At 44.1% G+C, this 23,761-nt stretch overlaps 1 protein-coding gene across 5 annotated transcripts in view; it reads right to left on the reverse strand.

Annotated features, from left to right (window-relative positions):
• FRMD4A (FERM domain containing 4A) overlaps positions 1-23,761 on the reverse strand; it is a 341,204-nt gene that overhangs the window by 143,609 nt on the left and 173,834 nt on the right. For all 5 annotated transcript variants that reach the window (XM_056847044.1, XM_056847045.1, XM_056847041.1 and 2 more), the window contains exon 2: positions 13,164-13,229. In XM_056847044.1, the coding sequence (XP_056703022.1) occupies positions 13,164-13,229 (66 nt within the window). The remainder of the gene's footprint in view (positions 1-13,163; positions 13,230-23,761) is intronic.

The following is a 23,761-nucleotide window of genomic DNA, read 5'->3' on the forward strand; positions in this document are numbered from 1 at the left end:
GGAGTCAAGGGGAGAATGACCGCATGTCCTGTTACTCACGATGAGGTAATGCAAGCGGTACTTATTTTTAACATGACCCAGTTCCGAGCCAACAGTCAGCTTCTCTGTCCAAGCAATTAGGAAAAGCTGGTATCTCTTAACCACAAAAGCATTCTGACATGCCACATCACAGCAGGCACAGTAAATGCCACAGGGAGGAATCTCCCCATCCCCCCTGTACTTCCTGCAGGAGGCTGGGGGGAGGCGGGAAGGGTTGCGTGTGTGTGTCCGTACTAACGCTTTGCTTTCTAGGTACTGTAATTACAGTGCTCTCTATGGACAGCAAAAGAGCACATGTTCCCAGAGGACAAGGAAGGCTTCGGAGAATAAAAAATCTCTGATGAGACACAAATGCATTCAGGCACCAGAGTTCCCAAAGCTGCCCTCATAGGCAACTGTCAAGAGCAGATATTCCTCTAACAATGAGGCCAAAAGGAGAGACAACAACAGTGGCACCAAGTTAAATTTCCAAAAGTTGAGAATCAACAAAGCTGAACGGGATACTCTTGAACGCACTGAAAGGTACCTGGCAAAATAAATAAAAGCCGGGTAAGCATAAGCTGGTTCATACCCTGCAGATCAAGGAGAATTGCCAGTTTCCATAGCTGGTGAATAAGACCTCACTCTATGACTGGCAGAGAGCCATTTTTGCAATTACCATTACCAGAAGAGCTGTATGGGTATTGTGTGTCTTGTATACCACCCATCAAACACTCACATACAATAATATAAGGGATAACTATTAATATTCAATACATAACTATAAGCTTTCTAATCATCTGCAGCTAAGGGAGGCTCACAGCTTCTTACTGTCTAGTCCCTGCAGTGGTGGCTGATTCAAGTAAGGAATCACCTACCAAAAACAGGCCTATGGGGAAGTGACCTTGCTCACTTTCCTGGAACATCCGGGGAGGGGCTGTGGCTCAGTGGTAGAGCATCTGCTTGGCATGCAGAAGGTCCCAGGTTCAATCCTCAGCATCTCCAATAAGGACCAAATAGTGGGTGATGTGAAAGACCTCTCCTTGGCCACTGCCAGTCTGAGTAGTCAATACTGACATTGATGGGCCAAGGGTCTGATTCAATATAAGGCAGCTTCATGTGTTCAACATGGGACGGGAGCCACACTGGGGAGTAGTGTTCAGAAGAGCCACTGGTGGCATGTCAAAGAGCCACAAGTGGCCCCCTGAGCCACAGAGTGAGGATCATTGGTCTAAACCAGTGGTTCCCAACCTTTTTTTGACCAGGGACCACTAGGACGTTTTTGTTCAGTGCAGGGACCCCAAGGTTCAAAATAAAAATTCAGAGAATTTGAAAATAAACTTTAATCATAACTGTTAGTTAAACATTAAACTTATATAACTTTGTTTCGCGGACCTTAATTTAGTTTTCGCGGACCCCTGGGGGTCCACGGCCCCCTGGTTGGGAACCAGTGGTCTAAACCAACAGTCTTCAACCCAGCCTTCCAGTGGGTTGAGAAAAATAATTTTCTGGTCACAAGTCTCTGAAAAACCCTTTTCCCCCTTCCTGCCTTTTCGGAGGATAGGCTGCATGTGTAGAGAACAAAGTTGTCACCATCCTGCCTTTCTTTCCAGAGAGAAGTGGCAAGACTGCAAGGTGAGGCTACTCGGTGATGGAGAATATTCCTTCAAGGCTGTGACCTTTGGCCACCTCCTCACCACTGTATACTTAGTTTGTGTTTCCTGCCCCCAGCTCTCTTGTCTTGCTGTACACATTCCTTACTTCCACACTGATGAGGTCATAACTCTGGCTCCCTCTCTTCTGGTCAGCTGACTTCAATGTCATGTCATTGCAACTCAGTGGGTCCCAAGACTGGACAGGTTGAACACCGCTGTATACCATTTGTAAACCTATTTAAAAGGCATGGCTCCCAACCCCAGAATAATGGGAAGAATAACTCTTACAGGACTAAGGCCTCTTGGCAAAAAATTATCTGCATGGAACTAAATTACTCAGCGTTCTTCAGTGGAAGTATAAACGTTAACCTGGTTTCAAATCTATTCATCTTTAGAGCAGATGTGCCTTAGAAAGCCCATTTCAACCAATCACATATCTGCATTAAAACAAAGCAACTGCACTGGCATTTATGTGTAGAAACAGATTCAGAACCACAGTTGCAAGCAATTTAATTAGGCATTTGTCAATGAAAGAAAATCCTGCTATTCTCATCCAAGAAATGCAAATGCAAAGTTATACTAGGGATTCCTCCAGCAAGAGAAATTATCTCACATTAGTCACAGAACTTTTTTTTTGGTTTTTTTTTAATTTTTTGGGTCATTTTAGCCTGAAAAACTGATCTCTTGTGCTGGCTGAAGCGAATACCATAGGTCTTTCTGCAGAATTGCACACACCACTCTGCAGCTATCCAAACCACTGGGTAATAGCAGGCTATGACGCACCCCCCTTCCAACCACTTCAATATCCCACTCACTCAGCCCGGCCGTATATGCTGAGGGGAAAAGGCGTTGGCCTGAGTATATTTGTGAGGAGAATTATTTTCCTTCTCCTCCTCCAGTCCCACACCCGTATTTACCTCAGTGAGAAATATGAGACAAGAGGCTCTTCAACTTAAACAGAGAAAAGAGGGAAGTTTATTTAACAGAACTCACAGAAATAGGTTTGTAAGAAAAAGGCAGAATATTTTGGAGGGAAAACTCAGAGTTAGATTTATATACACAAGATTGCTTCAGAGAAATAGCTTAGATGTTTCCTTCACACAAGTTCCTTCAGTTCTCAAGCTTAGTTCTATCTCTCAGAACTATTATGCACATTCAACTTCAGCTTTAGTTCTATCCCTTAGAACTACTATTCAGATTCAGCTTTCAAAACTGCCCTACAGCTTCAGACTCTCAAAACTCTGTCCCCAGCCTAGCTCTCTCTGATTACCCCACCTTAGTGGCTGTAATCCTCCACACCTTCCTGCTACTGGAATAGCTCTACCTCAGAGACTAATTCCCCTTGTGACTTGAGCATGGGCCCTCTCTAACCCAGTTCTCACTCCTGTCACTCCCACCGGTTGTGTGTGTCAATAGCTCTGGCTTTCACTGAACCCTCAGGTTCACAGAGTATAGTCTGGCTTCCGCTCGGTCTTGCTACCAAGCTCTGAATCTCACACAGCCCTCTCTGGCTGGTCTCAAGCTTCCACTACTTTCTCAGCCTCCTGTCAGGTTAACCCCTTATCCGTCACACAGGCCTACAGTGATACCTTGCTAAATGTAGCAAAATGCTATTTCCACTTTCACAGATACCTATAAGCCAATCTCTCTTGTTTTGTTTCTCATCTTCACATATTTAATAAACTGTTTGAAAAAGAGCCAGCATGTGCCTAATTGTAAAAATAAGAACTGAAATGAAGAGTATAGACAGGCTCTAATAATGCAGCGTTCAAAAGTTAGTCAATCACTGCTCAGAAAAAGTTAACAATGTAAGCACAAGAATAAGAATTGCACAGCAGTCATACTTCTCACAAATGCAATGTGTTAGAACCAGTATTTTTGACAGCAAATCTTAACTGCTTGTGTTCATGCACCTAGGTGCCCTAAAGGGGCCATAGTTTTGCAACATCGGTATTTAAGGATGTATGCCGTATGGTTCACACTTTATAGCAAGTGCATCTGAGTGCATGTGTGAGTTCTAGTTGTAAACGTCTACATTCCTGAATAGTCATTTCCAAGTACCTTGCAAACCATAGGCTTTGCTGCTTCCTTCAGTGTAAATTGTAATGAATGGAGCATGGGAATTGACATAGTGGCTGCTGCTGTCACAATATAAGTGCTATTTCCTTACGCTGTTTGCTACTAGAGGAAGGGCCACTTGGAGGTCTGTTTTTTGCAACTGATGTCCACAGATTCTTACAGCCTGACTACTGCCCCCTTTTAAAAATAAGAACTCTTCCAACCATGCCAGCAAAGCAGTTCAGGGGAGAAAATGAACAGACTTGAAGAAGCCAATGCTTATTATCAGCCACATCCTGCTTGTTTTTCTGAATGAAAACAGGTAAACACATGAACACACATGAATGCATGAAGCTGCCTTATACTGAATAAGACCCTTGGTCCATCAAAGTCAGTACTGTTTACTCAGACCAGCACTGGCTCTCCAGTGTCTCAGGCAGAGATCTTTCACATCACCTACCTGCCTAGTCCCTTTAATTGGAGATGCCAGGGATTGCTGGGAATTGAATCTGGGACCTTCTGCATGCCAAACCTCATCACTGAGCCTCATAAAGAATACCCTCATACAGTGAATGGCTTGCAACTACATGCGGTCAAGTCGCTTCCAACTTATAGTGACCTTATGAATAAATGACTTTCTAAAACATCCTATAATTAACAGCCTTGCTCAGGTCTTCTAAATTGAGGGCTGTGGCTTTCTTGATTGAGTCAATCCATCTCATGCTGCGTCTTCCTCGTTACCTGCTGCCTTCAACGTTTCCTAGCATATTTGTCTTATTCAGTGACTCTTGTCTTCTCAAAATGTGATCAAAGTACGATAGCCTCAGTTTGGTCATTTCAGCTTCTAGAGGAGAGTTGAGGCTTGATTTGATCTAGAATCCAGCTTATTTATCTTTTTGTTGGTCCACAATATCGGTAAAACTCTCCTCCAAAACCACATTTCAAACTAATCAACTTTTTTTCCTGTCAGCTTTCTTCATTGTCCAGTTTTCACACCCATACATAGTATTGGGGAATACTATGGTAGGAATTCTCTTGATCTTGGCCACCAGTGACACATCCTTACTCTTGTAACTACTGCTTAGTATTTTGGCTTCCCAGAGTTTAAAAACAGAGACAGTACAGCATTGGCACGGCATTCTCCAACTTGCTGTTTTCTTTAAAATGTTCTCTTTTTATTTCATATTTTCCCCTCCTGCAAGGTCAATCACAGACCAGCTGGTACATTCCTCTGGGATATTAGTCCCTCCGTCCCTCCCTCCCCCCTTTTTCTTCAAAGTTCTTTTCCCATAGGCAGTTTAAACAAGGAAATCTGGATGAATCAAGTTAACCCTGCTGGGTTTCATTAGTTTTGAGCCACACATTTCTTCGCGGTGGCATTCATTTCCCTGGAGCTATCTGACCGACATGACCTTTGCGCACACAAAGATTCCTCGCTTGGCTCCTCATCAGGACCAACATTCTCTGCCCTGTTTTCCCTCTCTCCACGCAGACATAGCTGGCTCACGACTCTGGGCTTTGCTGCCTTTTCCTTTGCAATTGTGTTGAAAAACATTTCTCTGTAAGCTCTTCCCGGTCATTTCAGCTAGGTCAAACCTAATTGTACTAGCATTTTTTTTTAAAAAAAAACCCACCCTATTTTGCTGGACTCAATTAGCCAGGGCTTTTCTGTTAGTGTAATATCAAAAGTGATCAGTGGCCACAAGTGCTTACTCTACTTTTTCACGGCTGGTGGCTACTAGCTGAAACATGACACACAAGTCCCCCTAAGGCCTGGATCGAAAACGAGACAAATACCTGCCTGCTCTTATCAGCTCACAATATAAATTTGTAAAAAAAGGACATTCCCCAAACAACAGAGGTCTCCAAAAAACAACTCTCTCCATACAAGGAAACTGATCTGGGAAAAGACTGACCAGGTGAAATTTCCTACCACTTGGGGAGGTGAGGATGTGACAGTATAGCACACAGAAATGCAAAACTGCATCATATCCATTTCCTTTCAGACACATGTAGACAATCTTATTTGCATCCCCTATTTTCATTCTTGGTATCTGAAAGGCAACCCCAGTTTATGTTTTTCAGGTTGACACATCAAGTTGCTTCCCTATGAGAAGAGTACTCAACAGTTGGACTATCCATTCACAAAGTTTTAATTATTTTTTAAAAATTGGCAGTAGATTTTGATGCCCTGAAAGAAAGATCACAGGATGTCAGACAAATAGGTACAGCTGGGTTGCCAGCCCAGCTCCAAGTTGCAGCAGGAAGAAACTGTCAAAAGTTGCAACAGGAAGAAACTGGCAAAATCTTACAATGCCATGACATCACTTACGGCTAGAAACCCGGAAGTGACCTCATCACATATGATGCTCTAGGATTTTGCCCTATTATATGATAGTCTAGGATCTGTAAGATTTACGCTGGCAAGACCCTTCTGGTTTGAACAACACAAAGTTTGCCACAGACAGGGGGTCAGTAAGCACATCCTTTCCCCCATGGCTGGTGTGCACCTAATGTTCATGAGAATAAGTCCTGGGTCTCCCTATAAGAGGCAGCATTCAAACAAACTCAAAAGAGTGCATGAGACAACTGTGGGGCTGGTTGGGAAGGGCTCACTGCCCATGCCCAATGCAATATTACCTTTCTTCTCTGTAAGAGAGAATGGTTGCTTCCACACAGGTTTTGCTCCATGCTCCCCACAAATTGCAGCAGGTTTATTGGGGGAGGGGGCTTTGTACTACAGCCATTCATCTTGTGGTTTTTCTCCAATCCCACTCTGTAGTTTCCCAAACCTGCTTTGATACAGTGTGATGGCAGTGTGGACAGGAAGGTGCAGATTTCCGCACCACCCTGCCCACATCCAGAGCCATTTCCTTTCCCATTTCCCTTTGTGCCTGCAACCACCACCCCTGATGCCGGTAGGCTTTTCCTATTTTTTTTAATCAGTAGTTGTTATATTGCTGTATTGTTAAAACACTGTAGTGATATGCATATTATTAATTTAAAAGAATCCCTGGCAAAGAGCCCAGCAGTGGCAAAGGGGACAAATGGCAGGCCTGAGTGGAAAGCACAGAGGACATCCTCACACTGAGGCTCTGTGGCCACTGCACATGCTGCTGCATTCTGCAATGTGTGGACGGCCTCTGAAAGAAGTTTGCAATACTAAAGGTAAAGGTAGTCCCCTGTGCAAGCACCGGGTCATTCCTGACCCATGGGGTAACGTCACATCCCGACGTTTACTAGGCAGACTATGTTTACGGAGTGGTTTGCCAGTGCCTTCCCCAGCCATCTACACTTTACCCCCAGCAAGCTGGGCCCTCATTTTACCGACCTCGGAAGGATGGAAGGTTGAGTCAACCTTGAACCAACTACCTGAAACCAACTTCCATTGGGATCGAACTCAGGTCGTGAGCAGAGCTTCTGACTGCAGTACTGCAGCTGACCACTCTGCACCATGGGGCTCCTGGGAACACCACTGGAGGATGCTTATTGGCTAGAACCAGTGATGTTGCCAACACACCTACCATTCCACTTCACAGAACACATTTTGAATGGTTTAAAACGAAGATCAAAGTTGAATATAAACATGAGTAAACATTTTTTGCTGTCATGCCTGTCTCTCATGGAAAGCAAGAAGCCTGTGTACACACTGCTGGCACCTCTGTAGTAACTGCTGCTTAAATAGTGCATTATTTTTCACCCTAATGTGTGAATTAGGCCTTGCTGTAATCCAAGTGAAATTTGTGTCTATGTCTCAGATACTTTTACAGCCATGGCCCTCCTGTGAGTTTGTGCCAATCCACCCGTTCAAAAATCACTAAGCCTTTCACCTCTTACCAGTGGCTTTTGGCTGTAAACTCTAAGTGTGAAGCTTTTAAAATTCTTTTTCCATGTAGGGGGATTTAAAGTGTATACATTAAAGCATTAATTCTCCCACCTGAAGTCAGAAAACTAGAGCTGACATCTGTAGCAGAAACAAAGACAACAACATAAAATACTTGCAATCTGGTGTATAAAGCTGAATTAAATACAACTTCACTGCATAAGCATTCGATAAGAAGAACCATTAGCGAAGAAGTAAGTTGGCCTCTGAACAAACCTTCCATGTGCAAAGAACTCACAGTGAAAGCAGGAGGGAAACTAAAAAATAAACTAATGCAAAAAATTGAGACTGAAGCAGGGAAATGATTTCAATATATCAATCCCTTCCCCCCACCCTGAGTTAAGAAAAGATGTTCACTGTCTGGAAAGGATTAACTGAATGCAAACAGTTTCTTAGCAAAACATACTGTTATAAACTAAGGACATTTCAAACAGAAATGTAAAAAGAATGGAAGCAGGGAAACAGCCTCAAAAATGCAAGCGGGGGTGGGGGGGAAATCAAGCCTTGGTGTACAAAACAGACCAGCAGATAACTGAGCAAACGGAACATGCAGAACATGCAGCCTAGGGATTGCTTTCTGTTCCAAAATGTCCCCAGGATCATCTTGGGAGTTGCTGTTCCATCTGCCCAGTTCAAAGATACCTAAGAGAACGGTCTTGCACATTGGAACTGGAACCGAGGACAGCTCAGCGCTGCCCATCGGCTGCTTCACCCTGGAATGTCATCAAGAAATCTCCATTCCCGTTCCATGGGCAGTTTTGCATTTTAAAAAATGCTGTATTTTTAAAAAAAGTTTTGGCAATGTAATGAATGAACAGACACACCCAAGAATTCTTTAAAAAGGGCAACGGCCCGACTGATGCATTGCAGGAAGGGCAAGGCTGTGTGGCCTGAGCGGGGATTCAAACTGTGGGTATGTCATTTTAGTGAAGGATGAACTAGAGGGAGCCAAGTTCACCCAATAGCCCCAGGACAGGATAACCTGCAAGTTCTCCTTACGCATGCTTTAGCACTTTCAAAAGGAGGTTTCTGTCTGAGTCTCTTTTGGATCAAAGCTATCCAGACTTAGTATATATGTGGGAAAATAAAACATGGGGGAAGGGAAGTACTTCTCTTTATGATTTGTGTAGGATAGTTTACCCTAAGACAGGCACACCCACCCACTGGAGTTCCATTTGCCAAATGGGGTTTTGCTGCCTTCCCTCTCCAGAAATAGCCCCTGATTACCAACTCCAGGTTGGGAAATTCCTACAGATTTTGAGGCAGTGCATGAGGAAAGCTGAGTTCAAGGAGAGGAAGGACCAGAGCAGGGATGTGATGCCACAGACTCTACCTTCTGAAGTTGCCATGTTCTTCAAGGGAACCGATCTCTGTAGTCTGGCGAATTTGTAATTTGGGGAGATCCCCAGGCCCCACCTGGAGGTTGGCAACCCTACTTCTGAAGTTCAGGGGACCTTTGGGAGGTGGCTTGGGGGAGGTGCAGTGGGGGAGGGGGCATGTTCTCTATTTTCAGGGCATTTGTTTTGATATGGAAGAGAACTTCATCATGAAATACCCCGTGCCCCTTGCATTCTGCACTGGCCTAGTGCAAGAACAGTTTTCCTACAATGTGATCTCCTCTTTGCACAGATGATTGGTATGGTCCACAGTGAAACTAATAAGTTTGCAACAAGAAAAACTTACAGAACTAAGATGATCTGGAAAAAAAATTGGAACATCTCTTAAAGCAGAGATCTCAAACCTGGCAGTTTTTCATATATAGTACCTTTTCTCAAAACAGGACCCAATAATACCTGCTTGGAATCATGAAAAAGATAGGGGAACGTTTGTGCATGTCTGACAACGATCTATTTATGGAAAAAAGGCTTGGTACATTTTTTTTTCTATTCTGGAACTTCCTGCATTCCTCAGCCTTATTTTACAAATTTGCGCAAATGGTACACACAAATTCCAAATGGATTTGGTGGCACTGCAGTGTTTCCTTTTACAAGGTGATAGTATTAGTTCATTGGGTGGACTGCCTCTGTCAGGAAGGATACATAATCACCTTTGTTTGTTCTGCTTCCTGAACAATACATCTTTACATTTTCTGATATAATCTTCAATGTAACTTAATAATTAACTAATATTAACAACAGGGTCTCTTCCCATTGATCTCTTGTACTCAAACAGGAAAAATTCTCCAAATGTTATCCAAATATGATTTTTATGAAGCATTTTTGGGGACTTTTCCAAGGGCCAGCTCAGATGAGGCTCTAAGTATGTAACACTCATGGCTGGAAAAGTGAGATTATTTCCAAACCACCCTCAGGGAATACCTGTCCCAAATCCAGGCCCACCAGCATGTTTGCGTAGAGCTCATTACTATACACCACATATTTGCTTACTTCATCTATATCCCACCTTTCTCCCCAAAGAGGACCAAAGTAACCTACAGCATTCCTCCCATCTTATCCTCACAGCAACCCTGTGAGGTAGTGTAGCCTGAAAGTGTATGACTAGTCCAAGGTCACTCAACCAGCTTCCAAGGCAGAGTGGGGATTTGAACCTGGGTCTCCCATATCCTACTCCAACACACTAACCACTATACCACACTGGCTTTGTACAGGGCACGCAGTCCTCCCACTTGTTACTTTTTATCTCACCCTTTCTCCGAGAAGCTCTAGGTCAGTGATGGCGAACCTTTTAGAGACCGAGTGCCCAAACTGCAACCAAAAACCCACTTATTTATCGCCGAGTGCCAGTGCGGCAATTTAACCTGAATACCACCCCCAGAGGGGGCCCAGAGGGAGAGGCTAGGGTTGCCAAGTTCCTCTTCGCCATGAGTGGGAGGTTTTTGGGGTGGCGCCTGAGAAGGGCGGGGTTTGGGGAAGGACTTCAGTGCCATAGAGTCCAATTGCCAAAGTGGCAATTTTTTCCAGGGGAACTGATCTCTATTGGTTGGAGATCACCTGTAATAGCAGATCTCCAGCTAGTACCTGGAGATTGGCAACTAGTTCCTTAGTGTTTTCTCTCTACATATCAAGACAAATGGAAAGGTGTTTGGAGGATAGCTTGTGGGCACTTCAAAGGTGGAATAGGACTGCACGCCCCTCCGCCCGCACAGACCCAGAGGGTGCCGGAGAAGCCGCTGGAGGGAAAGAAGGAAGGAAAGAAGGGAAGGGAGGGGGAAAGGGAAGGAAGGGAGGGAGAGAAAGAAAGAAAAAGAGAGAGAAAGGGAGAAAGAAATGGAGCAAGGGAGAGAAAGAAAAGGACAGAGGGAGACAGAAAAAGAAAGAGGCCATTTATGCATGGGAGGTTTTGCCTTGGATTTGCCACTCGGTGGGGCGCGGCGGCAGGCTTGTGAGAGGCGAGCAGGGTGGGGCAGAGGGTGCCTCCTTCGCACCCACCGACCAGCCATGCCCCTCCGCCCGCACAGGCCCAGAGGGCGCCGGAGAAGCCGCCGGCCATGCCGAGTGTGAGCGCTCGGCTTCTGTTCCCCGCTCTCCCACCCGCCTGGCTGGCCACGCACGCTCCAGCGGCGGCAATGGCGGCAGCTTCTGTGGGAGAGTCCGGGGGCCACCGCCAATGATGTCGGAGGTTCCCCACCCCTGGGCTACAGCCTCCCCCATCCGGGGTGGGGCAGAGCCGGAAAGGCCAGCGGCTTGGAGGAACCGTGCGTGCCGGCAGAAAGGGCTACGCGTGCCGGAAGTGGCACCCGTGCCATAGGTTCGCCAACACGGCTCTAGGTGCTACACAGGGTGGCCATACTCCACTCCCCCAGTTTATCCCCACAGCAAACCTCTGAGGCAAGTGAGTCTGAGAGAGAGTGGCTGGCCCAGCTCACCCACTGAACATCCTGGCTGAATGGGGATTTGAACCCAGGTCTCCTTGGTCAGTAAATCTATCTATCAGCTTGTCTCTCACTTGAAGCCTCAGCCAAACCAGCACCCACTAGGAGAATTACTTTTGCATAAGGATTGTAAACAGCAAAAATGTCTCTTTAGGGCTGTTCTCTCCAAGTTTACTCCTTCTTTTCCCCCCCACCCTATTTTCTGCTGCCCCTTTTGGTTTTGAAATAACCCTGTCTAGCCATCTGCACAATACAAAGCAGTCCTGAAATGCATTTCCTGTGATTCAAATCATTTTCAAATGCCCCCATTCATCTTCTTCCTTTTTTGCTAGAATGAGGCGAACATTCAGCCTGGCTCACCCCAAGAATGCCGGTTGAGGGACAGGAATTTAAGTGCTGTGTGTTTCATTTCCTGTTTCTGACTGCACCAGGCAGCTGAATTTTTTTTAAAAGTCATTTTTTAACCTTTTTAACCCTTTGGAGACTGAGAACCTGTGTGCTACACTGGATGAGAGAGTGAACTGGGAGGCTTCTCATTCTAAACTCACAGCTCACATGTGAACTTGCTATACAGCTGTAGAAGAAGAGTTGGTTTTTATATGCCGACTTTCTCAACTACTTAAGGAAGAATCAAACCGGCTTTCAATCACCTTCCCTTCCCCTCCCCACAACAGACACCCTGCGAGGTGGGTGGGGCTGAGAGCTCAAAGAGAGTTGTGACTAGCCCAAGGTCACCCAGCTGGCTTTATACGTAGGAGAGGGGAAACAAATCCATTTCACCAGATTAGCCTCCGCCGCTCATGTGGAGGAGTGGGGAATCAGACCCGGTTCTCCAGATCAGAATCCACCGCTCCAAATCACCGCTCTTAACTACTACGCCACGCTGGCTCTCATTGGATGTATGAAAACCATTCCACCTTAGCTATGAGATTACAACAATGCAAGTTCTTTTTTTTAGAATAAGTGGAATATAAAGTATGTGTTTTAGTATCTATCCTCCTATACTAGCAGTCCCCAACATGGTTAGGAGGAGTATGCAGTCATGGGAGCCCCCTTGTCTTCAGTCACAGCTCAGATGCCAAATTTTATTCCTCACACTAAAAAGTAGGCCTTAAACTCATATAATTGCCACCTACCCCCTTGTAACGCAATCCTGTGCTATAAATTTGATGTGACACACAGCCTACATAGATGTAGGTCATTTCACCCACCCATAGAAGCTCAGTCATCTCGGAGATGGTACATGGCAGCCACTCAACCCTGGAGCTTGTTTTTTTATTTTTTATTTTTGCACTGACGCTTTGAGACACAGACAGCTAGCGCAGGCGACAGAAGATACAGAGGCATCAAGGGAGATGAAACTGGGGCAGGACATGGTGGGTGATGCCTCATCCTTGGCCTGAAAAAGAAGGCTGTAGGCTTTTAAGTATCTGACATTTGAAAGAGATACACCAGCATAAAAATGGAAATGCTGGCCCCTTGGGAGGAAAAGCAGAGGCACCCACGTTCCACACAATTCTCAGATTTCCTTTCTAGGTCTCCCATCTACTCACTGATCCATCCTGATCTTGTTTGGTTTGCCAAACAAGAGAGGATCAAAGTCCACAAGGAAGCTAACTAATGGAAATTCTCTTAATTAAATTTTTAAAAACCCTCTTTTGCTACACAAAAGGGGGGAAAGCGGCACACTCTCAAATCTGCAGGTGCAATTTATTACCTGTACAAGGAGTTCCAGCTTCCTGTCGTCAAGAAGGTGCACTTGACACCGGCGGCCTTCTGTCATCTAGAAAAAACAGAGATAAAAAGAGGGTGTGAGAGAGAGTTTCAGCGGATGTTTCATTCACGGGTTTGGCAAGTGGTACAAGTTACCGCTAACATGCAAAATCCTTCCCTGCTCCAAACACTATCATAGCAGAAATATTCCCATTCATAGTTTAGCTTTCACTGGCAAAAAGAAAAGGTTGGAAAGAGAAAACAGAACTAAACACATCACCCTCACAGCTGCTGATGAGCGACACAAGCTGCCTCTGCTTTGAATCAGCACTATGAACAGGGATTGTTCCCGCGTGAGACGGGAGCTTATGATGTGGAGGGGACCCTTTCACTGGCAAAATGAGAATACATATGGCATTTGTCATATGTAGTTCCCACTGTCTTAAGAGATTCACTATTTACTGGGATGGTCCAGGCTAGCCCGATCTTGTCAGATCCTGGAAGCTAAGCAGGGTCAGCCTTGGTTAGTATTTGGATGGGAGACCACCAAGGAAGTCCAGGGTTGCAATGCAGAGGCGGGCAATGGCTAACCACCTCTGTTCGTCCCTTGCCTTGAAATCCCTGCAGGGTTGTCATAAATTGGTTGTGACTTGATGGCACTTTCCACCAAGGCAGGTTTCAATACTTTCTTTAAGGTGGGTTTCAGAAGGTGGTGTTGAAAGACTTCTGCTCAGCCTGTGGCCATTGGCCTATGAGGGTGTCATGTGAGGTATTCCATCTTGTTTTCCATGCTTTTTAAATTGCATGAAACCTCTGGCAGAGATCATCATGGAATCTGGAGAAAGTTGTCAGTGGTATGTCAATGATACTCAGCTCTATCTCTCCTTTTGTCAGCTCTTGGTCCCTCGAACCAGAAACCACAACGGAGACAGTCAGGTCCAAAGAAGATGGCTTTACTGGTCAAATAGGTATTACAGAGCATGAAGAGAAAGGTGACAGCTATGGGACTGCCTTTGCTGGACTTTGGTATTATAGATGCCCAGAAGGGGTGAGAGATTACATATTGACAACAAAGCAAGTTCCCAGACTTTCAAACAGAAAGTGGCAGGCATAACAGTTTAGAGAGAGAGCCCTGGGAAAGAGCAACTTCAAACGGAAAACAGCTTCAAACAGAAAGTGGCAGGCATAACAGCTCTCGCAACCTTGGCTGCGGTTCAGTAGGGATAACATTCCTTGAGTCAGGATGGAAGAGCGAACAACACTGATATGCCTGACACCTTTCTATTCGGATCCAGAGAAGCCGTGGACAAGCTTACCCATCATGGAGGCTGTAATGTACTGGATGAGAGTGGACAAGCTGAAGTTAAATACTATGAAATTGTTAAGAGGCGGAGGCTAAATGATGTTTAGAGGTTTGGTTTTATTTGATAACTGCTTGATAGTATGCTAATAAAGGTATTGAAATTTGAAGTTAAATACAGGTAGAACAGAGCAGCTGTGGGGAGTAAAGGTGATCCAGAAATAGGTGTTTACAGTTTGCACTGGAGGGGACTGTTCTCCCCCTGAAAAAGCAAGCTTCCATTATGGGTATGATCTTGCATGTCTAGGGTCCAGAGCATTTGTCAGACCACCTCCACCATACATACCAGCTTGAGCTCTGGAATTAGCTGAATAAGGCTTATTGAAGAAACCCTCTAGTGGAGAAATCAGATCAGTGGGAACCCACATGCCTAACCTACCTCCCAGGTTTGTTGCGGTGGTATAGTGGAAGAGGGAGAACTATATATACCACCCTAGAATCATTGGCCAAAAGGGGGATATGTGACAGATGCATGACAAATGACCACTGTTAATTGCCTATTCTGTCTCTAAGCAATTTCTTTGGATGAGAAGACACAGCTTTTTCATTCTGACTGTTACCAGGAAGTTTTAGTTTGTCATATTTTTTAATATTGTGGCAATGTGGAATTTCTGGAGAACAATGTACGTCTTTGCTTTGAAACAGATGACTTGCAACCACTATTTGACTGCTGCACAACAGGGAGAAAGAAGGGCTACCTAAGGAGAGATAATCTACAGCAGCAGAGCAAATTCCTAACTTCCTGTCTTGTGAAGGAAGGCAACTTGAGTTTGTCAGGCTATTTCAGCTTACAGCAAGGGCAGAAATCACCCATTAGCCTTTTGGCACATGGAGGATTCTGTATATGATATTTTCAGAACTTGCTGGTTTGCATTAATGGCTCTGTTATGCTGTTGTCCTCAGAGTTTCTCAAGGGATGAGCCAAAGAATCAAGTCCTGGATTTTCACGCAGACAGATAAAGGGAAAGCAAAAACTACAATTCTTATCAGGCATTAAATCAATGTGCTCTGACACGCGAAGTCTGACTATGGAATACTACATAGGACAAAATAAAATTCTTGGAAGTCCTCTATTAAAAGTCCTTTGCCTACAAAGTAAGGCAAAATAGATTTTCTACTTGCAAAGGGGGGGGGAAGCTTCTAAGACAATCTGGAGGTGGCTTTATCAGAAGACAATAGTGTGAAATTATTCCAATCCCGCATCAGACAAGGATGATTTCAAGAGCTCCCTGTCAGATGGAGACCTTAGGATTCAGCTCCTACACATATTAACTTCCTCATCCAAGCACTGCTGGCAAAACTAACACACACACTGCATTTCACAAGCAACCATGAAACATGTTTTGCCTTACATTCTCTGTTTCTGGGGAAAACATCTTGTATCTTACTCTTGAACAATACTGAGCTATTTGAAAAACCTTTTCTCTCTATGAGATTCTTGGCTGTAGCTTGTACATAGGGCATTAACAGAGAAGCCGATGCATAAATTCTGCAAAAATATTGACAGATGTTTTTTCCCATTTTTGATTGTATGTCCTGGATATACCTTATCTGCTTTCTTTCTCACTCTCTGGGTCCTACAGTAACATACGTGACATTTACTCAACACAGCTGAAAGGAAGTTCCTCTTAAAGGAAGTTTCTTGGTGTCTCCCAGATCTTGGACTCTTTGCATTAAGAAAGGATTTTCTTGTTACCTCTGGCATCAATGTAAAGCTTTAAATCTCATTTACAGAATGCCTGGCCCAAATATTTACACAGTGGATTTCGGGACTAAGGATCCACACAGAGAAGAGGGCAATTGTTTTGCACAGCTCCACAAACCATCTTGGCAGTTTAGTGCCTGACCTATTCATCTTGTCTGCAACTCCAAACATGAGCTAGGAGAATCTGAGAAGCTGTCTCCAGTGCAACCTGGGAAACATACAGACTTGGCAAAGCCTGGACCCAGGTCAGCCTGCTGCTAAGGGATTACCAGGGTGAAGTGTCTGTGGTAGCTTATGAACGCAGCACACAAAACAGAGTGATGTGTGTGCTTTAGAAAAGCACCCCCAACAGCTGCAAATGAATCTGTCCAACAACATCTTGCCCCTAGTCATTCTACAGGGTGAAATAATCCCGCTGTTAAACAACTCAGAGGCACAAAATGCAAACACCTTTTATCATGACAGCTCTATACATTTCCCAGCATAGTTTATTAGTCTGCAGGTGGGGTGGGGGGGAGAGGTGACATGCTTTCTTCCATGCCTAAAATGAAAATTACAGTGAGAAATGGCATGAAATAGAGTGGGAGAGGGTATCCGCAAATTAGCAAGGGTGGCCATTCTGGGTAAGGGCAGGAAACCTTGCCCTCCCTCTGCATTGTCTACATAAAATCAAATTGGCTACCTCATAGAGGGCAGCATGATGCTTGATTGGCTGTGATCCCATTACCAGTAAAAAAAATGTAAATGTAAAGGTCCCCTGTGTAAGCACCGGGTCATTCCTGACCCATGGGGTGATGTCACATCCCAACATTTACTAGGCAGACTTTGTTTACGGGATGTTTTGCCAGTGCCTTCCCCAGTCATCTTCCCTTTACCCCCAGCAAGCTGGGTACTCATTTTACCGACCTCGGAAGGATAGAAGGCTGAGTCAACCTTGAGCCGGCTACCTGAAACCAACTTCTGTTGGGATCGAACTCAGGTCGAGAACAGAGCTTGGACTGCAGTACTGCAGCTGACCACTCTGTGCCACGGGGCTCTTTTTCCATTACCAGTAAGACAGCAGAAATGCAAAACAACAACAACAACCCTATGTCATTAAAATAGCTGCCAAGAGGAGCAGCAAAATGCTACAAAACTCCATTAAATGGTCCATGTCAGGACGATTTTAGGCTCCCCTTTCACACCCAAAATTTCACTTTGTTGGCATTCAGTCAGTCTGAATATTTATGCACTTGTTTCTCTTTAGACCATACATGTGCTCAAATGTTTGCTTTGTCTACAGGATGTAATTCATGCCTCTTTTAAGCCACAAATGTGCAATCTGAAATAAACACGACTATCCCTGAGGTAGACCACTAGCACAAAAGCTGAAATAAAACTAAACCCTTTATTACCCCACACACACAGTTTAGCCACATGTCAAAGTACCCAGTCAGCCCCCAAATGGCCAGTGCTGTCTATATACTATCAGGATGCAGCTGCTCACATGGAACCTCATTTAAGATCCATCCAATGGGAATCCTTCCAAAAGCCATGCTGGGGTGCCAAACTTTTGAATCAGAACGGGCTGTTCGAGGTCATAGTATTGGAAGTGACATACAGATAAAGCAATTGCAAGGAGTTTGAATCCCTAGTTCAAAATCTGTCTTTTGCCTTGTTGGGTGGCAGCCGCTACTGCCACATTTAGCTAAGAGCCTTTTCAGTCTCTGCTCCCAGGATAATATGGAGAAAACAATATTGATGAATCTTATGAGATCGTTTAAGGGTTTGCTGGGATAAATAAAAAGGCTGCGGACATTCAAAAAGCAAGAGAGAAAGGCGAAGAATCATTATTGCTCCAGCACTTTGCAAGGATGGTGGTCCTCGAAATTTAGTACGCATAGGAGTTTCAATGGCTCCTTGTATTGCTATAACTAATGGGAATAAAAGGAATCTCCTCTGTCCCTTTAATTTTGTTCACTGACTGGTTCCCAGTCAGAAAAATATGTTTGGATTTAACAAAGTTAATCATAAAGATAATTGTTAACTGATATCCTGTGGGACTTTGGCATTGCATTGCCTACTTTAGAATCTGAGTCACAGGCATCCTAAATATATGTGGGAGACCCTTGACTGAAGTGGAATTTTCTTCCAAGTGTACTTCGAAGCAACCAGAGCACATTTGGCACAATGTACACTATCACATGGGAAATTTATTCCTGGGCTGTATTGCTTCAGATTGAAGATGCAAGAGATTACATGTTTGAATGTTCCCCTCCCCCCCACACAAAAACTGTACCAAGAAAACTAGTCAGTCTGGGAGAATTACAGGGTAGAACCTTCTTCCTAGTTTCTGTCATGCAATGAGTTTTTATTATGGGGGGAAATCGATAATTGTAGTTCCCCTTCCTGTACTTAGAAGTGGCTGCAGATCAATTTGACCACATGATAAATTGATCTATAGACCAAGCCCCAATATGTCTGTATTCAGTCAATACAGGCTTGATTTTAATAAGAGTTAAGCTTATGTTTAAACAATCAGCCAGTAATTGCTTTAAAGGCACTCTGTTCTGAAATTTGTGTGTTTATCAGCCTCTAAGTGCTATAGCTTCCTCTCAAAGGAAAATATGATTGCAGAAATAGAAAAATTAGCAAAGATGATGCACAAAATACTTCCAAAGAACAAATAATGGCTTTCTCTCAAAAATTTTAATCTCTTTAGAAGTTGTCCCAATAAGGAGATATCATCTATCCAGTTCAATTCACAATGCAATTTACTACTACCATATCATTTTAATTACAAAATATTTGGCAGAAAGAAAAGCAATTATTAGCAACAAGATACCTCTATGATGAAGAAACGTGGAGCTTGGAGAATGAGCACAATGTCAACAAACGAAGGCACGTTTCGCTCAACTGAGGCTGAAAGAAAGTGCAGCTTCCTAATAATTATGCCCTTTGGCTCTTAGCAATATCAACACCAGAGTAATATCTTACAGCAGTGCAACCCCATTGGTGCAAATAGGTTTTAACTAGCAGTGTACTTTTGAGGAATGATCTACAGCTAACACACTGCATCTAAAACTCAAGAGCATTTGAAACTGATCTGATCAAACATTTACCCTAAACTTTACAGCAAGCATCAGGATTCCAGTATGAAGGCCATACCCTTGCACAAAAGTTGCCAAGAAGAGAATGGCTTCCAGGTGCATCTGATGCTCTTCTGCCACTCTTCCTCTGTGGGCCTCTGAGCCTGCAGCCATTGGGCCCGTTTAGGGCTGCCAACCTCAAGGTGGGAGCTGGAGTTCTCCTGTGATTGATTACAAGTGATCTCCAAACCACAGAGATCAATTGCCTTAGACGAAAAGACAGCTTTGGGGGGTGGATTCTATGGCATCACATACCCTGCTGAGTTCCCTCCCCTCTCCAAACTCTGCACTCCCCCGGATCTGTCCCCAGATCTCTAGGAATATCCCAACCCAGAGATGGCAACCCGAAGTCCCTTACAAGGCAGGATGGAAGGATATTGTTTTTCAATCTGCCAGCTCAGTGTACTGATGCTGAGAGAAGTCCTTTCCCCCAAAATATTCTGAGGTGGGAAGATGTGAGTAGAGTTCACTCACATGTATGTTTCATTAATGTATTTCATTTGTATTGCACATTCCTCCAAGGAGCTCAGAATACCATTGGAATTAATCTCTGAACTATGGTGAGGCTGAGAGAGGGGGACTTGTCCACAGACAGACAATGAGGGTCACAACTTAAGTTTCCCAAATTCTCACCAAGCATGCATGTTCAAGAGCAACGCTTTAGCCATGACATGTTCTTCATTTGCATTTGGTATGAGCATCTATCAAACTGCCTTATGCTAAGTCCATATAGCTCAGTGCTGTCAACTCTGATGGGCAGCAGCTCTCCAACATCTCTGTAAGAAGTCTTGCCTCTCTCAGCCTTGCTACCCAAAGTCTCATTTGAAATTGAGGTGTTTGGAATTGAATCTCATCCATGCCAAGCATATGCTCCACCAACTCCAGCAGAAGTGGCTACATGAACATATAGGACTGAATTCCCCTCCCCCATTTACAGATGCATTTTCTGTGCTCAGTTTGCTTTCAGTAGCTTTGCAACAGAATGGCTAAAATTGGGACCAAGGTCTCTTCTAGAAGTCCCTTAACCAATCCACGATATGCCTCCGAAAGAACAAAGTTCAACCACATCCCCTCCACTAAGACTTCCTCGTGGCAAAATTGGCTCCAGGTGTACAGCTGTTGTGGGAGTGGGATGTATGTGTACACACTGCACAGCTGTTGTGGGTTTTACATCACACTTTGGGAGTTTTAAGCTCAAAAATATTACTCTCAAGTCGCCAGTGAATGATGTTGTCCAGCTCTGACAGTACTAATATACTAAAAAAAATAATCTCAGTGCCGTAAACATAGAATTGTAAGAATCCCCATCCTGAAATGTCTTCCTATTTCTTAAAGGTTATCCAGAGACACTGCCTCCCTTAAATATTCTGCCATATAATGGCAGCCGGACTGTTTTACATCAAACACAGCCTTTAAAAGTAAATTTAAGTGTTTTTAAAAGAAAACCAGACCATCCTTCTTCCCTTTCTTCCTCGCCTAATACTTACCTTTCATTTGTTTGAAAGGAAGAGGCTCTTTTCAATATTTATAATTTGTTATTTCAATGCAAGCATAACCTTTATATTAAAATTGACTCTTGTCAACAAAACATATCATGGAAGACAGAGAATGTACTTAATTGCTCTTTCCTAAACAACTTGCACCTTGACCTGGATGGCCCAGGCTAGCCAGATCTCATCAGATCTTGGAAGTTAAGCAGGGCTGACCTTGATTAATACTTGGATGGGAGACCACCAAGGAAGTCTAGGGTTGCAATGAAGCATGCAATGGATGTGTGTCTCCTGCCTTGAAAACCCTATGGAGTCGCCATAAATCATCTGCGACTTGACAGCACTTTCCACCACCAAAAAACCAACAGTGCCATCCTAAGAAAACTTGCATAATTCCCAGTTACCACATCGCTTCACTATAATGAGAGATCTCCAACATCAATAGTCTGAACCCATGGAAAGATAAACATGACTATTCCAATAGGCTTAGGTGCATCTAGCTATGCCCCAGAATTGGGCTGAGAACACCTTAGCCCGTGGTGCTCAGCCCACCAGTTGTGGACCTCTATGACCCTACAAGCAGCAACAAGGAAGGTCTGGAGACACACAATGCCATGGCCAAGCTGTGCCTAGGGTTGCCAGTTCCCAGTTGGGAAATATCTGGAGATTTCGGGGGTGGAGTCTGAGGAGGGTGGGGTTTGGAGAGGGGAGGGACTTCAATGCCATAGTGGCCATTTTTCCCAGGGGAACTGATCTCTGTCACCTGGAGTTCAGTTGTAACAGCAGAAGATCTCCAGCCACCACCTGGAGGTTGGCAGCCCTTGTTGTGCCCACCACACTGTTTCAGAATTCCAAAGGTACCCACAGACTCAAAAAGGTTGGGGATCCCTGTTTGAGAGCTTCTGTCACATCCCTCAGAACCCATGCTCAACTAAGCAATCAACTGCAATGTCCACCTAGCTTGGGACAATGTCCCGGAAGCAAATTCTGGCAAGGTGGCCGTGTTCATTTGTTGGCGCAGAAATGAAAAGGAGGCTTGTGGCTGTCAAGATTGATTTATAGCAGCATAATCTTTGTCAGCTAACGACCGTTTCATCAAATGCAAGACCTGGGAAGATAGGGGTGTTGAGCACTGTGCTTGCCCTTGGCTTATCAATGTATTGATGAAGAGAACTAAGCTAACGTCCTTGTCTGGCTTCTGCAGCTTTTATAGAATAACAGGCCTGGAAGAAACCCAAAGACAGACCAGTCCAGTTGTTATCAAATTTTTCAGATCTGGGTCCCTTCCTTCCACCAACATGGAGCCCTCTTTTAATCCCCCCCCCAGCATGTATATCCATTTTTCTCTCTTCCCTTTCAGTTCCTTCTCATAGAGAATATTTTTTGGCAAAAAGAATTCAGAGGTTGGGTCCCGCAGAGTCCCACAGCTAGTTGGGCCATGTATTCAAGCACATTCACACACCAGAATCCCTCGCAGATTTAAGGTAACCCCACCTTGCCCCAATTGCACTGCACCACAAGAAACTCTTTATTAGCAATTTGACCAGCAGCCTGTGAACATGTGGATTACAGCAACAGTTAATAAGGACAATAAAACTGCACTACACTTATACAGCAGCAAATTATCCACAGCAAGACCTTACATATAAAAGGATTCTTGTACTGGATATATTAATAAAAACTAAACATCAAAATAATTACAAAGCCAATGGTAAAATCAGTTGAATTGTAATTCTTCCCATATACACAATTTATAGCAGAAATCAAAGCCCATTCCAAAGTCCCGATCTTTTCTCGTTTTAATCATCGCACACACAGAGGGAAGATAGTTGCTGACCTTAGCACATTGTGGCAGGGTATGATTGTGAATGTGTAACATAGCTAATGGCAGCAATCCTAAAGACATGTTCCTAGGAGTAAGCTCCATTTAACAGCATGGGACTTACTTCTGAGTAGACATGCTTAGTATTGCTCTCAAGATATCTTTTCTGGACAACAAGGCGCTAAGTTCTTGTTCATCAAGTAGAAAGCAATAGCAGTGATAGACAAGGATCAGGAGATGGGAAAAATCTGTCTGAGTTCTCAGACAGTTCCCACTCAAAGAGGTTAATACTGAGCTAGGTGGAAGAACATTCTGAATCGGTTTAAGGTAGCTGCATATGTCCATCTACCTTTGACCAAAGATGCCTGCCTGAAATACTATTTTAATAAAACAACTGAAAGCTCTTGCAAATGAGCCAACCACAAATATAAGGGAAACTGCAAACCCTAGCAAATTTGACCTAGGAGATCAATCATACCCAACGTTGTGGTTAATTACAACATGAGTGTGAGGCAAAACCAAACACCCACATGTGTCAGTATTCAGTACATTCTATGATCATACTGAAATCTATGAATGTGACCTCAAGGACTACCTAGCAAAGTCCTGGTGCATATCAGGGCTTCCTTCTTTTCAGAAAGAGTCCCATGCAACAAACCATGGAAGAAATAAACCACAGATAGCCTAACACCTACACACTCATCATCACCTCTACATGTTCATGTCCAAGTTTCCCAATAAAACTTCAATTAAAATATTTCCATTATAACTGGCTTTAAAACAACCGGTAGTAGACACGGAAAGAAAGGATTTCATGCACATTTAACTGGAGATGACTGGGGGAGGCACTGTGTACATCCATTCACATGCACAGTGGGAAGCATCACATGCAGAAATGATGCTGGTTGACAAGACCAAGGATTGTGCCGCCCTTCCTTGATGGGGAAGAGTTCTTCTTTGACAAAATTGATTAGGAGCTCAGAAGTTTTGCTGGACACCTTTATTTTGTTAGAAAACAAGTTAGTATGATGACCAAAACTGGTCCCCCGTTCCACATTATATACATTGGAAGTTATATCCCCTTTTCAAATCAGCCA

This window comes from Euleptes europaea, chromosome 3, assembly GCF_029931775.1.
Source record: "Euleptes europaea isolate rEulEur1 chromosome 3, rEulEur1.hap1, whole genome shotgun sequence".
Classification (NCBI taxonomy): domain Eukaryota; kingdom Metazoa; phylum Chordata; class Lepidosauria; order Squamata; family Sphaerodactylidae; genus Euleptes; species Euleptes europaea.